General features: G+C 38.5%; 1 protein-coding gene across 1 annotated transcript in view; it reads right to left on the bottom strand.

Moving 5' to 3' along the window:
- LOC124784833 overlaps nucleotides 1–16491 on the bottom strand; it is a 351151-nt gene that overhangs the window by 10908 nt on the left and 323752 nt on the right. The window contains exons 4-6 of the mRNA XM_047254132.1: nucleotides 15005–15135; nucleotides 12222–12331; nucleotides 2799–2947 (exon numbers count right to left, since the gene is read on the bottom strand). Of these exons, the coding sequence (XP_047110088.1) occupies nucleotides 2799–2947; nucleotides 12222–12331; nucleotides 15005–15135 (390 nt within the window). The remainder of the gene's footprint in view (nucleotides 1–2798; nucleotides 2948–12221; nucleotides 12332–15004; nucleotides 15136–16491) is intronic.

The raw sequence follows: 16491 nt of genomic DNA, 5'->3' as shown, positions 1-16491 counted from the left end.
ATTCATACTCGCAGGATGTGAGGTCCGCCAGTTATGCAAAACACCGTTCTTCTCAGTATCCAAACATGTTTCGGCACCACTGTGCCATCATCAGTGGGTTTTCGTTCTTATTTATTCTGCAATGTGAACATTTTTGTTAAATGATTATAAAATTATGTGCATTTGTAGTTCAAACAACAGATCGTTTCTGTTTTAAATACCTTTATACTTGGTGTGCATGAATTTTCTGGGTCACTTGTGTGTTAATTACTACAGGTAGCTTGTCATCTGCAACGAAATGATGTTGATGAGAAAGTTTTTTTTGCTGGGGGTTAACCTATCAGCTAGAATGTAATCGCGAAAAACTAAATTAAATTCTAGAAGATAGGTTAACTCCCAGCAAAATAAACATTCTCATCAACATCGTTTGGTTGCAGCTGACAAGCTACCTGTAGTAATTAACACACAAGTGATCCAGAAAATTCATGCACACCAAATGTAAAGGTATTTACAAAAAGAAACGATCTGTTGTTTGAACTACAAATGCACATAATTTTATAATCATTTAACAAAAATGTTCACATTGCTGAATAAATAAGGACGAAAACCCACTGATGATGGCACAGTGGTGCCAAAACATGTTTGGGTACTGAGAAAAACGGTGTTTTGCATAACTGGCGGACCTCACATCCAACGATTTTAACTGAAAACACGGCCAACACAAGGAGCTGCAAATCAAAATGATAGATATTGATTCATACTGACAGAATATGTAGGACACGACTAGGACATCGACATGAAAGGAAGAAGAAAGTCTCAACCGTTTATGAGAAAACCGTTTATGAAAACTGTAGGCGTGTTTATTTGCTTTGTAGGTGAATAGTGTTCAAGCAGTCTGCAGCCGAGCGAGTAAGCTGTTTTTTTCATAACTGCCAGGTCTCTGAATCGAACCTCGCTGCCGACAGTCATTTTTCATTAGCACGTAATTCCAACAACAGGTTTAGAACAACACATTTTTGTTCTCCTATTCTTTACCCTGAAAAAAGAGAAAAAGCTTTTTTTAAGAAGGTAAGAAATAAAAAAAGATTCAAGAGATCTCTCAATCAAATCAGTATAGTCGTTTCATTTATGTCATTGTGTGTACTTTTGTGACAAGTATAATGTGTAACCTACTGAGAACTGCACGAATCAGGATGATACTGCTCGTAGAAACATGGAATACAATAATTTGCGGTATCGATAGCTACGATGCCACGGCGCTGTGCAGCTCTACGAGCGCCGCTCCAGATTCTGCCCATTTGATCCCGAGTAGACGACCAAGCAACATTGTTTCTATTTCATAGTGGGCGAGCCACTACAGATTTTGCCTTTCTAACGTGATGTACAGCTTCACACCTGCGTGCTCATCTCAGTCAAAGTTAAGTACAATTGATGTATTCAGTTATGGTGTTGTGGTATAGTAATACCACTTTTAATCGCAATACCGAAGCGTTTCACCATTTCCTGCTCCTACTCACTTCCTACATTCGCCCTACCCTTTATTTTACAGGAGCAGACATACGCGCCGCCTTCCAGGCGGGATGCAAAATAATTAATGCGACATACAACACGTTCATATGCTTGGATCCTTTTTCTTTTTTTTTAATACGTGTATTGTAAAAAAACGTGGGTTATATTCACAAACGGTTCTCTGAGTTGAAACAATTTTGCGGCGTACCACCCATATCTAAGCATGCCACAGGATATTGATGCAAAAAGCTCACAAAAAGTAGCACTGACAACGAGATTCGATTCCGACACGTCGTCCTTATGAAACCAAATGCTTACTCGATCGGCTGCAGACTCACTGCAGATTAGTTAGCATACAAAATATAGACCCACGCTACAGTTTTCAAACTCTATTTTCTCGAAAACGGCTCAGAGTTGCGCCTTGCTGTTTAGATATGTTGAAGTTCCAGTCACGTCCTAGTACACCCAGTAGATATGAATTAAATCGACAAGGGAAGTTTGTACGGTACCGTTGTAATAAGGAGAGGAAGTGACGTAAGCGAATAAAAGGCTTCCTGACTCCTCATGTGATACTGCAATAGACATCAATACAATTATAAGGAAAGACAACGTCTCTATTCAGGTATTTAGTTAAGCTGCAAAAAATTATACAACATAGTACCAGGATTTAAATAATAAGAGATTCAAATAGAACTTTTGTGTCTTCGCAAAGGATCAAGGAATCTTGATAAGTTAAAAAATATACGGTGCTTTATCTGACACTGCTTAAGAATAATTCACAGAATTAAGAACATTTTGTTTAAAAATTAAAAGAAATTTGTTTGATGAGATATTGAGCAACAGTTCTGTGGAAAATGAGACAGACTTATACAAGGTCTTGTTGATTAAGCAATTTGGTGACTACTGGAATGTTTACGTTATTGATAAGAGAACTACATAAACAGGTAACAGATTTCTCAGGACGGAAATTTCAGAACCTGCAAAACATTAATGTTCTGGATATTTGTGAATCAGAAAATTAAAAACTGATCTTGCAGAAGATGAGGTGGAAGATGTCTCGATTTTGACAGCATTTGAAGCTCAGCGATAGCACTGTTCACAGTGCTTCTGCACTAGAGCTATAACGCATGTATAGTGTTATAGCTATTACATTTTTGTGGTTATTGATACAAAAGAGAAAAATAAAAGAGCAAAATTCGACGACATTCCGCTTTTTATTTTACACCGCCACACACTTTACGATGCTCAGTCCAAGTCTGACTGTGATCTCTTTTCTGTTACCTGCAGCAGGCCACCAGGGCAGTACTCACCTGTGACGTACCTCCACTGTATGACGCACTGGGTGCACGTCACGAAAGGCGGCAGCCGCACCTTATAGCGCAGCGTATCGCTCTTCTTCGTGCCCGGCGGTATAAAGTAACGCGTCTCGTTTCTGGTGCCGGCCACGATCAGCGGATTCCTGCATAAAAAAAGGCAACACCCATTCACAATGTGCAGAAAGGCAGCGGCTCCGAGCTCTGCTGGAAGAAGCTAGAGAGGCTTGTTTCACGCTAGACAATAGCAATCAAAACTCTTGTACAGGCCGCCCACCCAGTATGCTATTTATTTAGAATTTTTCAGTGTAATATTTTCATATAAAGTTAAAGCATTATTCATTGTGGCCTATTTTCTAGGTGGGACTGTCACCTCAGGAGAAGTTGTATGTTACCGTGAACCGTTAAGCACTACCAATCTGCACTCTGTGTACCGAGGAGGAATTGTGAGAGAGGAATCAGATTTTGACAGCTGATCGCACCGGAGACTGTCGAAATCTAGGCCACACGTTCTCTATGGCACAGTCTCTCACCTACTCACGACGTGTTTTCTTCGTGACTGTTCTGTGGACATTAGTTCCGAAATGACTAACTCAATGTTCTGAAGTATCACCTCTCGGCCTTACCATGATTGTCTGGTAACTTGCAAACCACCCTTCGAACGTGTATCAGTGCTTTGAATGAGGAATACGCTTTCTTTTGTCCACGAAAGTTTGCGCCTTATACTTGAACACCCCATATTAGATGTCCACACTTCGATTACTCCGTTGAGGCTCACTCTAAACCTGTACGCTGACGTATTACCAACGTTAATTCCTACTGCGGCATAAGTGATATAAGTGTTTTTCTGTCTTTCATTCCTCAGTCTCGTCGAATCTTCGAGTAAGTAATACTTCCTGCAGAATAGGACGTCCATTACAGCAAGAACAAAGTCACCAAAGTTCTGTTTCATCTACTGTACAATTTGCAACATCGTAGATGCCTGCCTTGTGGAATACCTTATATAGCCAAAGCTTTTTCCTTGGTGAATGGGAAGCCAATTGAGATGCTACTTGATGGAGTAGCAGCGGCCACACGGTCTGAAAGCCTGCAAAACAGCCGGGAGAGCGGCGTGCTTACCACATGTCCCTCCATACCGCATCCGCATACGCCGAAAGGCGGAGTAAATGACATGGCGGCCGGTAGACAGCCCTTTGGCCTTCGTGACCTGGCAAGGAGCTTATTTTTTATTATGTTTGAAACTGTGATCGCATTTCGTGAGTCACTGGAGGAGAAAGTTTATTCTGAACTACTTATCTCTAAGTGAATGTTAGTATCTTCATGCATAGTATGAACGTACCTTTTATACGGAAATGCCTATCACGACTGTCAGTTTTATGTGAAACATAAGTGCATTACGTACGAAAAATATAAAAAAATTACCCATGAAGTTTTACATATACCACCAGTAGCTACATACATCGGGGGGGGGGGGGGGGGGGGGGGGGGGGAGAATGAGACACACTTTTATCTCTAAACAACAATGACTGAGACCCAATTACCAATTTTACCATAAAGCGATCGAACACTTTGCTACATAATATTGTGAATAAACTTTTCATTAACTTCACAAATCGAAAATTCTGGCTTAGTCGAGACACCCTCGACAATATGCCGACAAGAAAATTGCCAGACAATAATTATCGCCGCTAAGACGTTAGCGTAATATTGAAGTACTTTACAATAACACAGGTCTGCAAAAAAATATTTTTTGAAAGTTGTTTGAAATTTGATAACTGACTTTTATGTACTTTTCAGCGCTCATTTCAAAAATGCATCCATTTTTTCTGTCATGTACGGTTTTCTCACAAAAAAGGAGTATTTTTGGGTATAATAACAAAATTTAGGCAATTAATCACATTTTTTCAACGTTATAAAATTTTATTTTATTTATAAATCATGTTCTAAACTACATTTCCAGTACACTTCCATTTCTCTTTAAGCTCATAAGTCCTTATAATAACGCTTTCGCTTTCTGTCGAAGCTTCTTTTATTGCTTTTCCGGCTGTGGACTCGTTGAGGATCATGTTTTTTTATCTTCCAGCAGTAGTCCGCTATCAGGTTGACGTTCCATCTTCCTTGATATCTTCTTTCCATTTCTTTGATGCCTTGGTGGAATATTTCGTCCTGCTCTTCACTTACACCAGCAAGGTTTGCGGGGAAGTAGTCAAGATGTGAGTGGAGAAAATGTACTTTAATGCTCATGTTACAGCCCAGCTTCTTAAAGTTGTCGAGCATGTCTGCAACGATTGTCTTGTAGTTTGGATCTCTTTTGTTTCCTAGGAAATCGGTAACAACTAATTTAAAAGATGTCCATGCTGCCTTTTCTTTTGTTTCCATTTGTCCACAAAGTTGGGATCTGCCATTATTTTTCTAATGTCTCGTCCGACAAAGATTCCTTCGTTTAGCTTTGCCTCAGATAAACCAGGAAACTGTCCACAAAGATATCTGAAACACTCCCCTTCTTTTGGCAATGCCTTAACAAATTGTTTCATCAGCCCCAACTTAATGTGATGTGGTGAAAGTAACACCTTTTTGGGATCCACAAGGCTTTTCCTCTCAAAATTTTTAACCCCTACCTGTAAGATTTTTCTCAAGGGCCAAGCTTTTTTTTATATAGTGTTGCTTTCTGTCTCTACTGTCCCATTCACAGAGAAAGCACGGGAACTTTGTATAGCCACTTTGTTGACCAAGCAGCATTGAAATCACTTTTAAATCATTACATAGTGTCCATTTATGGTCTGAAGAGCAGAGTTTGCTTAAAACTTTTCGTAACATTCTTTTAAGTGAACTGAGTGTCCAACTGGTATAGAAGCATACTTATTGCCATTGTACAGAAGTACTGCTTTAAGGGGAGCCGGAACGATCCATCTCCTCCATGTTAATTTTAGCAAATAGAAGAAACATTGTTTCTAAAACCATTAAACATATTGCTCTGAAATTTGGACTACATGTTTAGTGAAAATTTCTCTACAAAGCTGTAATTCCATGTTAAGAAATTTTATTGGTTTTTGTTTTAAATTTTTTTTAAACAGATGCTTATTTTTTCTCTAAAATTTTGCACTTTTTCTTCTATAACTCTTGAATTATACAATATTTTTTTGTAATTTGTTATAAAAATCAAGGAAGAGAAGTAAACAATATTGTGTATAAATTTCATTGATATACTGTTAACAGCTTTTGAGAAAATGTTCCTCAAAGATGAAAATTTTAAAGATACGGGAAATGGCTTCCAAAGTTTTTTAATACATTCCTGCCCCATATGATGGATTATCGGCATCCTCTTCTTTTTCCAGTGTTAGTTTCCTTTTCACTGTTCTTTTCTTCCCTTTTGCTGCATGTTGTAGGCTTTTGTATCTTCTTCCTGCACCTCTTAGTCTTTCTTCATCAATTAGGCGCATTGTGGAAATGGTGTTGTGTCCTGGTTGGAAACCTAAACGTTTCAGCCCATTACATTTGATAATGTTTCCTTCATTCCAAAATGCAATGCTTTTATCTGTACAAACACTCTTTTGGGAATCCTAATTCAAATTAAATTATTTACACTTTCATTCGGATTTTGTGTTTTCCTATGTAAACACTTTTCCAATAAACTTGGTTGTGATAGATCTGCATATGAGCTTAATTACATTACAAATTTTCACGGCACGAGTAGAGCGATGCCCCCATGCGCTTCTGCACATGTCCAACGCCCTCCTGTTTTTTAATGTGAACTTCATTGCCATAAGGTTTGAGTTCCTCTACAGCTTTATATCCCTTAGAATCACCATCTCCTAGATAGTTAGTGTATCGTACGTTATACCACTCCTGTGATGAAAAAATTGCTTTCACTCACTCTACTTTCATCGCTCCACTCGTGCCGTGGAAATGTGCTTCACAACTTTCATTGTGTTCTTCCTTGGTATTGCCCTTGACCTACAATGTTTTTAGAGAATAGCAACCTCAATTACTTTGCAACTGTCTCCACTGGTAGCTGTCACAACTCCATTTAGAGATTTATGACCTCTACGTTGCCATGATCCATTTAAAGCAACAGTTAAGTCTCTACAATTCCCATTATCTGTCACAGCTTCTTCAACTGCTTTGTTCATTGTTGCTTGAGCAATATTTTCAGAAGAAGATCCCACAAATTCATTATAAAATCCAAACTTGGTTGGTGGTTTTGGCAAGTTCATAATTCCACATAACATTGTCCCTGCAGCACTGCCCTTGCCAATGCAACTCAAGCCATACACTAGCCTAACATTTATATCATACACCTTCTTTCCACTATTACCACTACGAGGAATACCGTTAGAATTAGAAAACTAAACTTCTGCAGCACGATTGTTACACTGCAATAACATTTTACATGCCAAGCCAATGTGTGAAGTTATTTTCAATTCCAGTCCTCTTTCTTTACAAACGTGGCGTAATATATTATATTTCAAAATATTAGAGAGCAAGGAAATGTTAATTATTTAATTCACATCATATTGTCACTTTCATAGTTTTAAAATTTTTGTTCGCTGTCACAAAGTTTCTTGCTGGAAGAACTTCTATCACATTCATTTGGAGTAGTCGGTGAAGCAGTATGAGTAGCACCTTCCTTCGAAACAAAAGATTTTCTCTTCCACTTATTGTTACTTTTCTTAAACACTCAATTGCTGAAACGGGGCATATTGATATCCACTAACCAAATACGTAAAACAGGTACGAGCAAAATTCGTCAAATACGCAAAATTGAACAGCTAAACAACATAAAGCAAACTCCACACGTCAGCACACACGGTATAGCGTTTATGTTTACCGATATGAACAGTCACTTGCCACAGAGATAAGGCCATACAACCTTGGAAAACAAAACACTGTCTAATTCTGCGAAGATACCCTGCTTGCAGCCAGCGAGCGGCGCCGTCAGAGGTGACATACCAAGTCGCTACAACCGCTTACGCGGCGCACCAACTTTGCAGCGTAGAAAACACACTTAGAATTCACTTAGAAGGGTGAAACTTGATTTGTTTTATTCAGAAAACTCCAAATAACTTTATAATGAAAAACCCTTAAGGCTTCTTTTTGAAGAATCAATAAAAAGTCTCCTCTCATCAGGAGCATATTCTATTTTCAAACGTGCCCTAAGTCCAGGAACATCGCTGCAAAACACCAGGTCACCTTCTTGGGAGAAGAAAGATACAAACTCCTTTTCCCTCGATCGATACCAAGTCAAGGATGTACCCGGAGCCAACATACATTTATCTTTCGGTCTAGATCCTGAAACCTCTGCCGATTCTTTAGAAAGGCCTAAGTCTCTAAATAAATCTTTTAGTTCAGATTGTGAGAATGGAAAGGGATCGGTTGCGCCAGGATCGTAGCAGTTTCTGTGTTCTTCACTATCATCTTGCTGAGCCAATGGCTCGTAATCATCTATATCATGCAAAGAATATGGAGGAGAGAGTATTGGTACTTCAGGTCCATGAGGAGCAGGGCGAATGGCTGATTGAATGTTAGGGTAAGAAATATCCTTTTTTGTTTTTCAAATTGATACCTCGTGCGCTGCAAGAACAAAAACAGCAGTCATCACTATGATTTTTGGGCTCCCTCCAAACCATTGGTGTTACAAAAGGTAAGGACTGCTTTTTACGTTGAAACCATTACCTCAGTCCTTCAACACACACTGAACAAACTTTGTGCGGGGCCCAAGGCATATCTTGATCACCTAACGTTATACCAAAATAGGCGAAATATACTTTTTCAACAAAATCTGAAATGTTTCTTTGTTGCTTTTTAACGGTTTAGTACCACAAATGTAGCAGAAGCTATCTGGCGAGTTTATACATCCTCTGGTAGCCATTGTCCTTTGTCCATGAAACGACTTCGCAGCACAAGAAAACAGTCACTACTTTAATGCGCTAATAACAACACATGAACAGCACAGAGTCAAGAGGTACTGTGAACTGACGGATAATAGCAGAAGCTCACTGCTTGGTGATGGCGGGGGAAGGGGCAGTGCGAAGACAGGCACTGACATGAAAATACTGCTGTTTTCTCCTAACTACTCTTCATTTTACGTATATCTACGGTTAAATAACAGTTTATGGAGATCCTAAAAAAAATTCAAACTCACTTGACTGCTGAAATATCGGAAAAAGCTAAAACTAGACAAGCAGTTTGTGAAATAACTATACGTGATGGAATTTTTTCACTATTTTTCCCGAAATCAGCGATGGAAACACTATAAAAATCACTTAATAAATTTGGAACAATTTTTATGTCGCAGACCTGTTTCATTTGTAGCCAGGCCCGACACCAATAATTTTTTTAGGTAATCATAACACTGCAAAATTAAAACTGAAAAAGTATCTCCAGATCAGAAACTTAACTGACTCTATCGGAGAAGTTACACAAGATCTTCCAATAAACAAGTTAAATGATTAAAAACATCAGAAACTAATGTTTTGAAAAGGCAAAGTATTAAAATTAGAAGAATTCCAAAGCAGAGGCAGTAAGACAACAGTTTTGCATTCGTCTAAGGAGAGAAGAAAAATGGACATAATCAGAAGATAAAAATATTTTGGAGGACAAGAGGTCGGCAAATGAGAAGCAGTTTTAAATAGCGCAAGTCAAAAATAATGAGTGAACAAACATAACGGCCGAAGGAAGTTATGGGGCGAAGTACCGTAGGTGAGGAAATCAACTTAGAGGGCCAAATTTTGCTTCAAGTACCTAAGTAATTGCTAATTTCATTCACTAAAACAGTGTAACACATTAACATAAGTATGACAAAAACGCAGCTGAAGACATGCAGAAGTGCAAGATATAAATCTAAGAGGAATCACATTGGATGATGAGCTTTCGATGGCGTGGGAGGTGCGGAGATGTACTTTGAAAGCGTCTGTACGGTTTAGGGTAGGGGGCGTGCTGAGCTAAGGAGCGCTTCCAGCATATTCACCATCGCATTTCATTTCGAGTCAGGGATATAATGTTGTATTTAGTAGCTATGAGTTCCATTTATTACATGCTAAAAAAAAAATCTTATCAGGTTCCCAGAAGCTCCAGGTGTTCACAGTTGAGCCAACAGGAACTTTCGTAGTCTATTTCTTCATACTTGTGTATTCTATAAAACAACTGTAAAAATGCTACCAATCTTATATTTTGATTGTATGAAGTTTAAGAAAAAGACTGCTGATATTCCTCAATAACATTATCCCTGTAAATGTCTTGCACTTTGCAATTGCCGGAAGTGGTACATAAGGCTGAATTTTGAGGCCTTAAAAACAAAAATTCCTATCTTCTGTAGTTTCAAAATTCGTTTCACTGAAGATACCGTTACTGGTTTCATAGCCCAGGTGCCGAACACATAAGACGATTCTTTGGAGCACTTGTGGAGACAACCTGATTACTCCTTAACATATAACGCCCAAAAATGAAATTACGAAATCAGCTGGAAACCACAAAACATTATCAAAGAAACACTTCAAAAAACCTAGTGCATTTTTTCGTTTCATTACCAGAAAATAATCTACCTCGTAAACACATATATCTAACCCCGGTTTGGTATTCATTTAATTGCTTCTTAAATATATACTTTTCGAAAAGTAGTAAACGACATCACAATTGTGACAACTATAAACTAGATGTACTCTTAATAACTATTGCTACTGCAGAGCTGAAGTAGACATTTACTGCATCTTTGGCGCTAGATCCCAACATCCGATGGCCAGTGTGTGATCTCGGATGACGGGGGTGGTGGTGAGGAACGGAAGCGTTTCTGTCATGAAGAAGGGGATCAGGTGTTCAATTTTCGTCAAGGCCAATGGCGAGACGTACTGCTAATATAGGTTTCATAAACATCTGTAATGGAATGTGATGAATATAATTACTTACATGTATGAGGAAATGGAAAAGTCCAGTATTATATGCATACTAGAAAATTGTGGTATAATATATATAGTTCTACTATGTAAATTCAGTTTTTATGTCAGTGTGAATTATTGTTAACTGAATGTACAGCCTTGTAATAAGACATTAAAATGCTGTCTCCTCTAACTTACAGCAAGAAACAGTATCTCCTTAGTTTAACAGTTTGCTAAATTCGTGTGTTACAGATAATGTATGGCCTTCCTCACAAATTAATAATAATAAGGATCAGTGGGGTAAAGCAGCACTCGCCCCCCTTCCCCTACCAAATCCTCCAACAATGACATAGCCGATTTTTTCCACAACCTTTGCCAAATTAAGCCAATGAAACTTTTGTAATGACCACGATTTGATCGTAGCACTAACCTGAAGCTTTATTTACTTCCAAACAACCAACAGCTCAAGCTTGATCTTGCTGAGACATATTGGTTGCGCTGGACTGAACCTTAATTCTTCTCTGTATTGCTATCAACCAGGTTCAATATTTTCCGATACTTCATTCAGCGTGCTGCAATCTTTTTGCCCAGAAGCGTATGTTTAGGCTTGATATATTTCTCCTATTATGCCGTCATCATTGTCAGACAACGACTTGTCAGGCAACGACTTGTAGATGTAGCCATTCTTCACGCTCCCTCACCATCTTCACCGTTAGCTTAAAGATACTGCAGTTCATACACTGATAACACCCTGTAATATGGTTGTTCTGGGCCTAGCTCTTTATTATTTCCAAGGACTTTTTCTTCTAAGATGTTTTATATTTATGAAGCTGTTATGTGAATTACAAATCCAGTTAATATAATTTGTCTTCTCTCTACCATATTAATCAGTTCCCTTTCCTCATTAATTGTTTTTAGTACTTGTGCATTAAATTTTCTTTCAGTCTGTAGGTTTTTGTGGCTCTTCTCCTTATCTGCATCTCTGCTGCCCCTCATTTTTTGTTTTCTTAGTTCTCTAGGAAACTATAGCTTAAAATGCTCCAAAAAAGTGTTCATGAATTCAGTTTTAGTTTTTGTATGTAAGTGGTTATTTGTTAATAAATTACTCTCTATCTCTAAAAGTGTTTATTCATTACATTTCTTCTTCTGACCTCCAGTATACATCTGTTGTCATATGTTGTTACATGCTACAAGTGTCAACATTTATTATTTGTGTCAGTATCTTAGTTTCTGTGTTATATGTTTATGTTTGTCTTCACTTGTCTGTTCGATTTATCTGCCTCCATTGCTTTACTCTTGTTTGTGTACTTCTTTTTTCAGGTTGTCGTTGTCCAAGGCCTCCGACGCTGTATAACGCAAATAAGACTAGTTTTCGTGAGATTGATACTGACAAAAATCTCTTATGAAAATCTGATACAGGGAGTTTATTAACACTCGTTTTTCAAAAAAACTGGGCATGAAATATTTGAACATCAAGTATATGCTTCATTACGAATATTGTCAAAGCATGTTTCGACATTTTAATTGATGACATGTTGGAGCAACAAACCTTCTGAGGCACTCTTCATCCACTTCAAACTTCGGGTTGTTGTTCGGGCAGATGAACATCTCGAAATAGCCATAGTGGTTAGCCGTCAGGTCCACCTCAACTTGAATCTCCTGAAGGTGAAATAAAAACATTTTTAAATAGATCATAAATGTAGTAGCAGTCTTAGTATAAACAATCCCAAATAGTTTACAAAATGTTACAATGTCTAAGACATTATCACGTATAGAGCCACTCTAAGCATCATTTTCTCCGTAAAATTTTTAATATTTGATTGTACTTCAAATTAAACAAAACTTTGGCATAGTGAACGTTAATTCGGCGAAAAAGCCTTAGCCTTAGGCTGAGTAATGTTTCCTGAATGAATCATTCACACCACATCGTAAGGTATGCAGAAAACAAAGTTTTTGAAATGTTCTGTAAGAATATCTGCCAGCTACACTGCTCTTTAAATAATTTTTATTTTGTAAATTATTTTCGATGGACTCAGATCGGCATATTGCCATTATCAGGTGCTCTGTAAATACGTAAGTAAGTGATGGTCTTAATATAATGGTTTGTAATTATGATCAGAAAAGTTATAATACATTCGTTTGGTGTTTTTACCTTACATGTCATACCGTTGTTGCAAGTCTTTGTTTTCTTTTTTAGAATTATTAGGTTCTCCTCAGATGAACGTTGAGACGTGTATATGACTTTAGTCGGTTTTCATGTATGCTATTGTTCTCTTGACAGCTTGTATGACACTGGATTAGAGATATTAGATGTTTACATAGTTACCATTATAAGCAAGAGGTGTGTGTAAATTCGTTTGTTTTTAATTATTTTTATAAGTTTGCTTCTCATTATGTTGTTACCAGGAATTTGTTTTGGTTTTAGTTGAGGTTCCATGTTACATTTTCATTGTTTGGTAATAATTTTTTTATTGTCTATCAATTGTGATGTTTTCTTGGTGTTATATCTTTGTTGTATACTCTTCACGCTGTTATCGCTGATACTATCGGTATGTATTATTCAGCCTCTGATTTATTACATTACCCATTTTCTTGCTTTATAATGTGAATAAAGTTTCCTATGTACTTTCTGCTTTTTAAGTCGGTTTGTTCATTCAATAAATTTGTGAGATTGTTGTATGCATGTCAATGCACCTCTGTTTCCTCAGGGATGTTTATGATTGCTCCCTTTTTCTTAACATGGAGTTCCAATCCTTCGTTCATGAGTTTTACGTCGTGTTTTTCTCTTTGTAGATGTTGGAAAAATGTAGATGGGTTGTTTTCACTTTCTATGGCCTGCTTTTTATATCTAGTGATGACGTTCGTACCGATTTGTCCAATGTAGAACTTGTCGTAAGTGTTACACGAAATTTTGTAAAAAAAAAAAAAAAGAAGCCACGATATTACATGTACGATAAAAACGGTAAACCATACCATTATAATAAGACCATCACTTACATACGTATTTACAGGGCATCTGATGATGGCAATATGCTGAAAATGGCTCATCGTGAGTGATTTATAAAATAAAAACCGTTTAAAGAGCAGTGTAGCTGGCTAATATTCATATTAATCAAGTCATTAGAGGACATATTCTACACTGCGGACCCCACAGAACCAAATGAAATATTCTAGTTCAAAAGAAAAAAGATAAGAAAGTAAACGAAGGAACAATGGCTGAGAAGGGAGTGAGACAGGGTTGTAGCCCATTCCTGCCGTTATTCAATCTGTATGTCGAACAAACAGTAAAGGAAACCAAGGGGAAATTTGGTAAGGGAATTGAAGTTTAAGGAGAAGAAATAAATACTTTAAGGTCTGCCAATGACACTGAAGTTCTATCGGAGATAAAAATGGATGTGGAAGAACAGTTGAACAGAAAGGGTAGTATCTTGAAAATATAAGATGAATATCAACAAAAGTAAAAGAAAGGTAATGGAGTGTAACTGTATTAAATCAAACTACTGTGATGGAATTGGATTAGAAAACGAGAACCTAAAAGTAGATGAGTTTTTCCATTTGGTCAGTAAAATAATTGATGATAATCGAGGTAGACAGGATGTGAAATGCGGACTGACAAAAAAACTTTTGCTAAGAAGAGGAATTTAATGTCTAATACCAATTTACCTACTGGGAAGTATTTTCTGAAGGTATATGTCTGGAGCGTAGCACTGTACGGAAGATAGGTACTTTAGATAGTAAGGGAATAGAAATTTTTAAAATTTGGTGCCATAGAAGGATACTTGGGACAAGAGTGGTAAAAGGAACAACAAATGAGGACATACAAAATCGTATTCGTGACAAAATAAGTTTATGACAACTTGACCAAAATAAATATCGGGTGACAGGACATGGCATGAAGTGTCAAGGCATTGTCAATTTGATAACGGTAGGAAGTGTGGGGCCTATTAATTTAATACAGGAACCAAGGTTTGAAATACGGTAAGCAGGTTCAAATGGATGTAGGTTGCAGTAGTTACACAGAGCTGAAGGGGCTTGCAGAGGACGGACTGGTATGAACGACTGCTTCAATACATTACTTGGACTGAAGGCCACAAACAGCAACAAATTATCTAAGAAAATGGTGTGAAAAATACATGAGCTTCTTATAGAATTATCTGTGTAGGAAACAAATTGAATTTCGAGAGAAATGACACAAGGAAATAAAGAAGGGGAATGAGTACTCCTGATATCTTGTGTCTTCTCTCATTAATCCATTTGCAGGTTTTCAGACGGTGTGTGGTATTTTCAAAGGTAGAATTTGTGCGAGCGTTCTCTTCTGTGTGTGTGCCATACCTGCCCGGTGACGTAGTTCCTGCTGATGACGCCTTTCCCGTAGAGCCCGCCAGCTTCGTGTGGGCGCGGCTTGGGCTCCCCGAAGCTGTCGCCGCAGAGGCCGCAGCTGCCGTTGTACTGCTGCCACTGCACTGAGCAGAACACCGCCGTGTTACATGTCAACAAGCTACACACGACACCGTCGCAAAACCAGTTTAATTTTGTCGTCCAGAAAGTGCGAATGTCTCCTCCGCTCACCTTCACTTTGGCTCACAGAAAGTTTTCTTTTTTTTCTAACAGGTCTTAAAAAGCTTAAATAATTAAATGAAACATTCCTAACCTTCTTTCAACGTTTTTACAGAAATCGTGCACAGCAGCTAAGCGGTTCTTGTTAACTCGCTGCTGTGCGTACTTTAGACAAGATTATCATCTTACACATTTATGGACCAGACTCTCGAGGAGTTCATCTGCTGCTCCGAAGTAAATAAAGTTACACCTTTCATCAAATGCAGTTGCTGATGCCCTTTTCTGTACCATAAACCAGTAATTAGAATTTAATTTGCGAGACAGTGAGGTTAGGTGTAACGATGGGTTGTCAAGTGCACCCTGCAGTGACGCCTGGGAAGACGTACACAGGTAAGCCAAAACATTATGACCACTGCCCACGGTGACGTTGGATGTCATCTTCTGGCGTTGCGGGCACGTGACGCGGTAGCAGACGGGGTCACCCTAGCAAAGAAAGGGGATGCAAATGGATAAATCCATTGAGATAAGCGACTTTGGCAAAGGACAGAGTATTATTACGCAGAACCTGTGAACGAGTATCTCTAACACGGCGAAGCTGGTCGAATGTCCACGTGCTACTGCCGCGAGCATCTACGGAAAGAGATAGACGGATAATGACACTACCACTGGACGCCAAATGGTTGGACATCCAAGACCTTTCACAGAACGCGGAATACGGAGACTTGTCTCTCTGTGAAGTAGGACAGATGGTGATCTGTGACATCTTTGCCGAAAGAGCACAATGCTGGTGCATGCACAAGTGTTTCGGGGCACACCGTACATTGTTGAACATGGAGCTCCGCAGCAGACCACCCCTACATGTTCACATGTTGATCCAACGATATCGTTAGCTCACATGTTGACCCAACGACATCGTCATTTACGGGACCATCTACATTCTACTGTTGATTAAAAGAAACGTGTCAGCTCTTCGGGTGAACCACATTTTTGCTTCAATAGGTGACGCAAAACGTGCAGCACGCTAAGGATGGAGGTATTATGCTATATGAGACCTTCTCCTGCACTTTCATGAGATCTGTGGTAGTTATCAAAGACACATTGGCAGGCTGACAGCTATCAACCACCTGCATCCCTTCATCCTTGATATCTTCCCCAGCGGTGATGTCATCCTTCAGCAGCATAACTGCCCGCGTCTCGGAGTCGGAATCGTGTTACAGTGGTTCGAGGAGCACCATAGTGAACTCACGTTGATGTTTCGATGA

Source organism: Schistocerca piceifrons, chromosome 1 (assembly GCF_021461385.2).
Source record: "Schistocerca piceifrons isolate TAMUIC-IGC-003096 chromosome 1, iqSchPice1.1, whole genome shotgun sequence".
In the NCBI taxonomy this organism is placed as follows: Eukaryota; Metazoa; Arthropoda; class Insecta; order Orthoptera; family Acrididae; genus Schistocerca; species Schistocerca piceifrons.
This window is presented reverse-complemented; position numbering and strand designations above follow the sequence as displayed.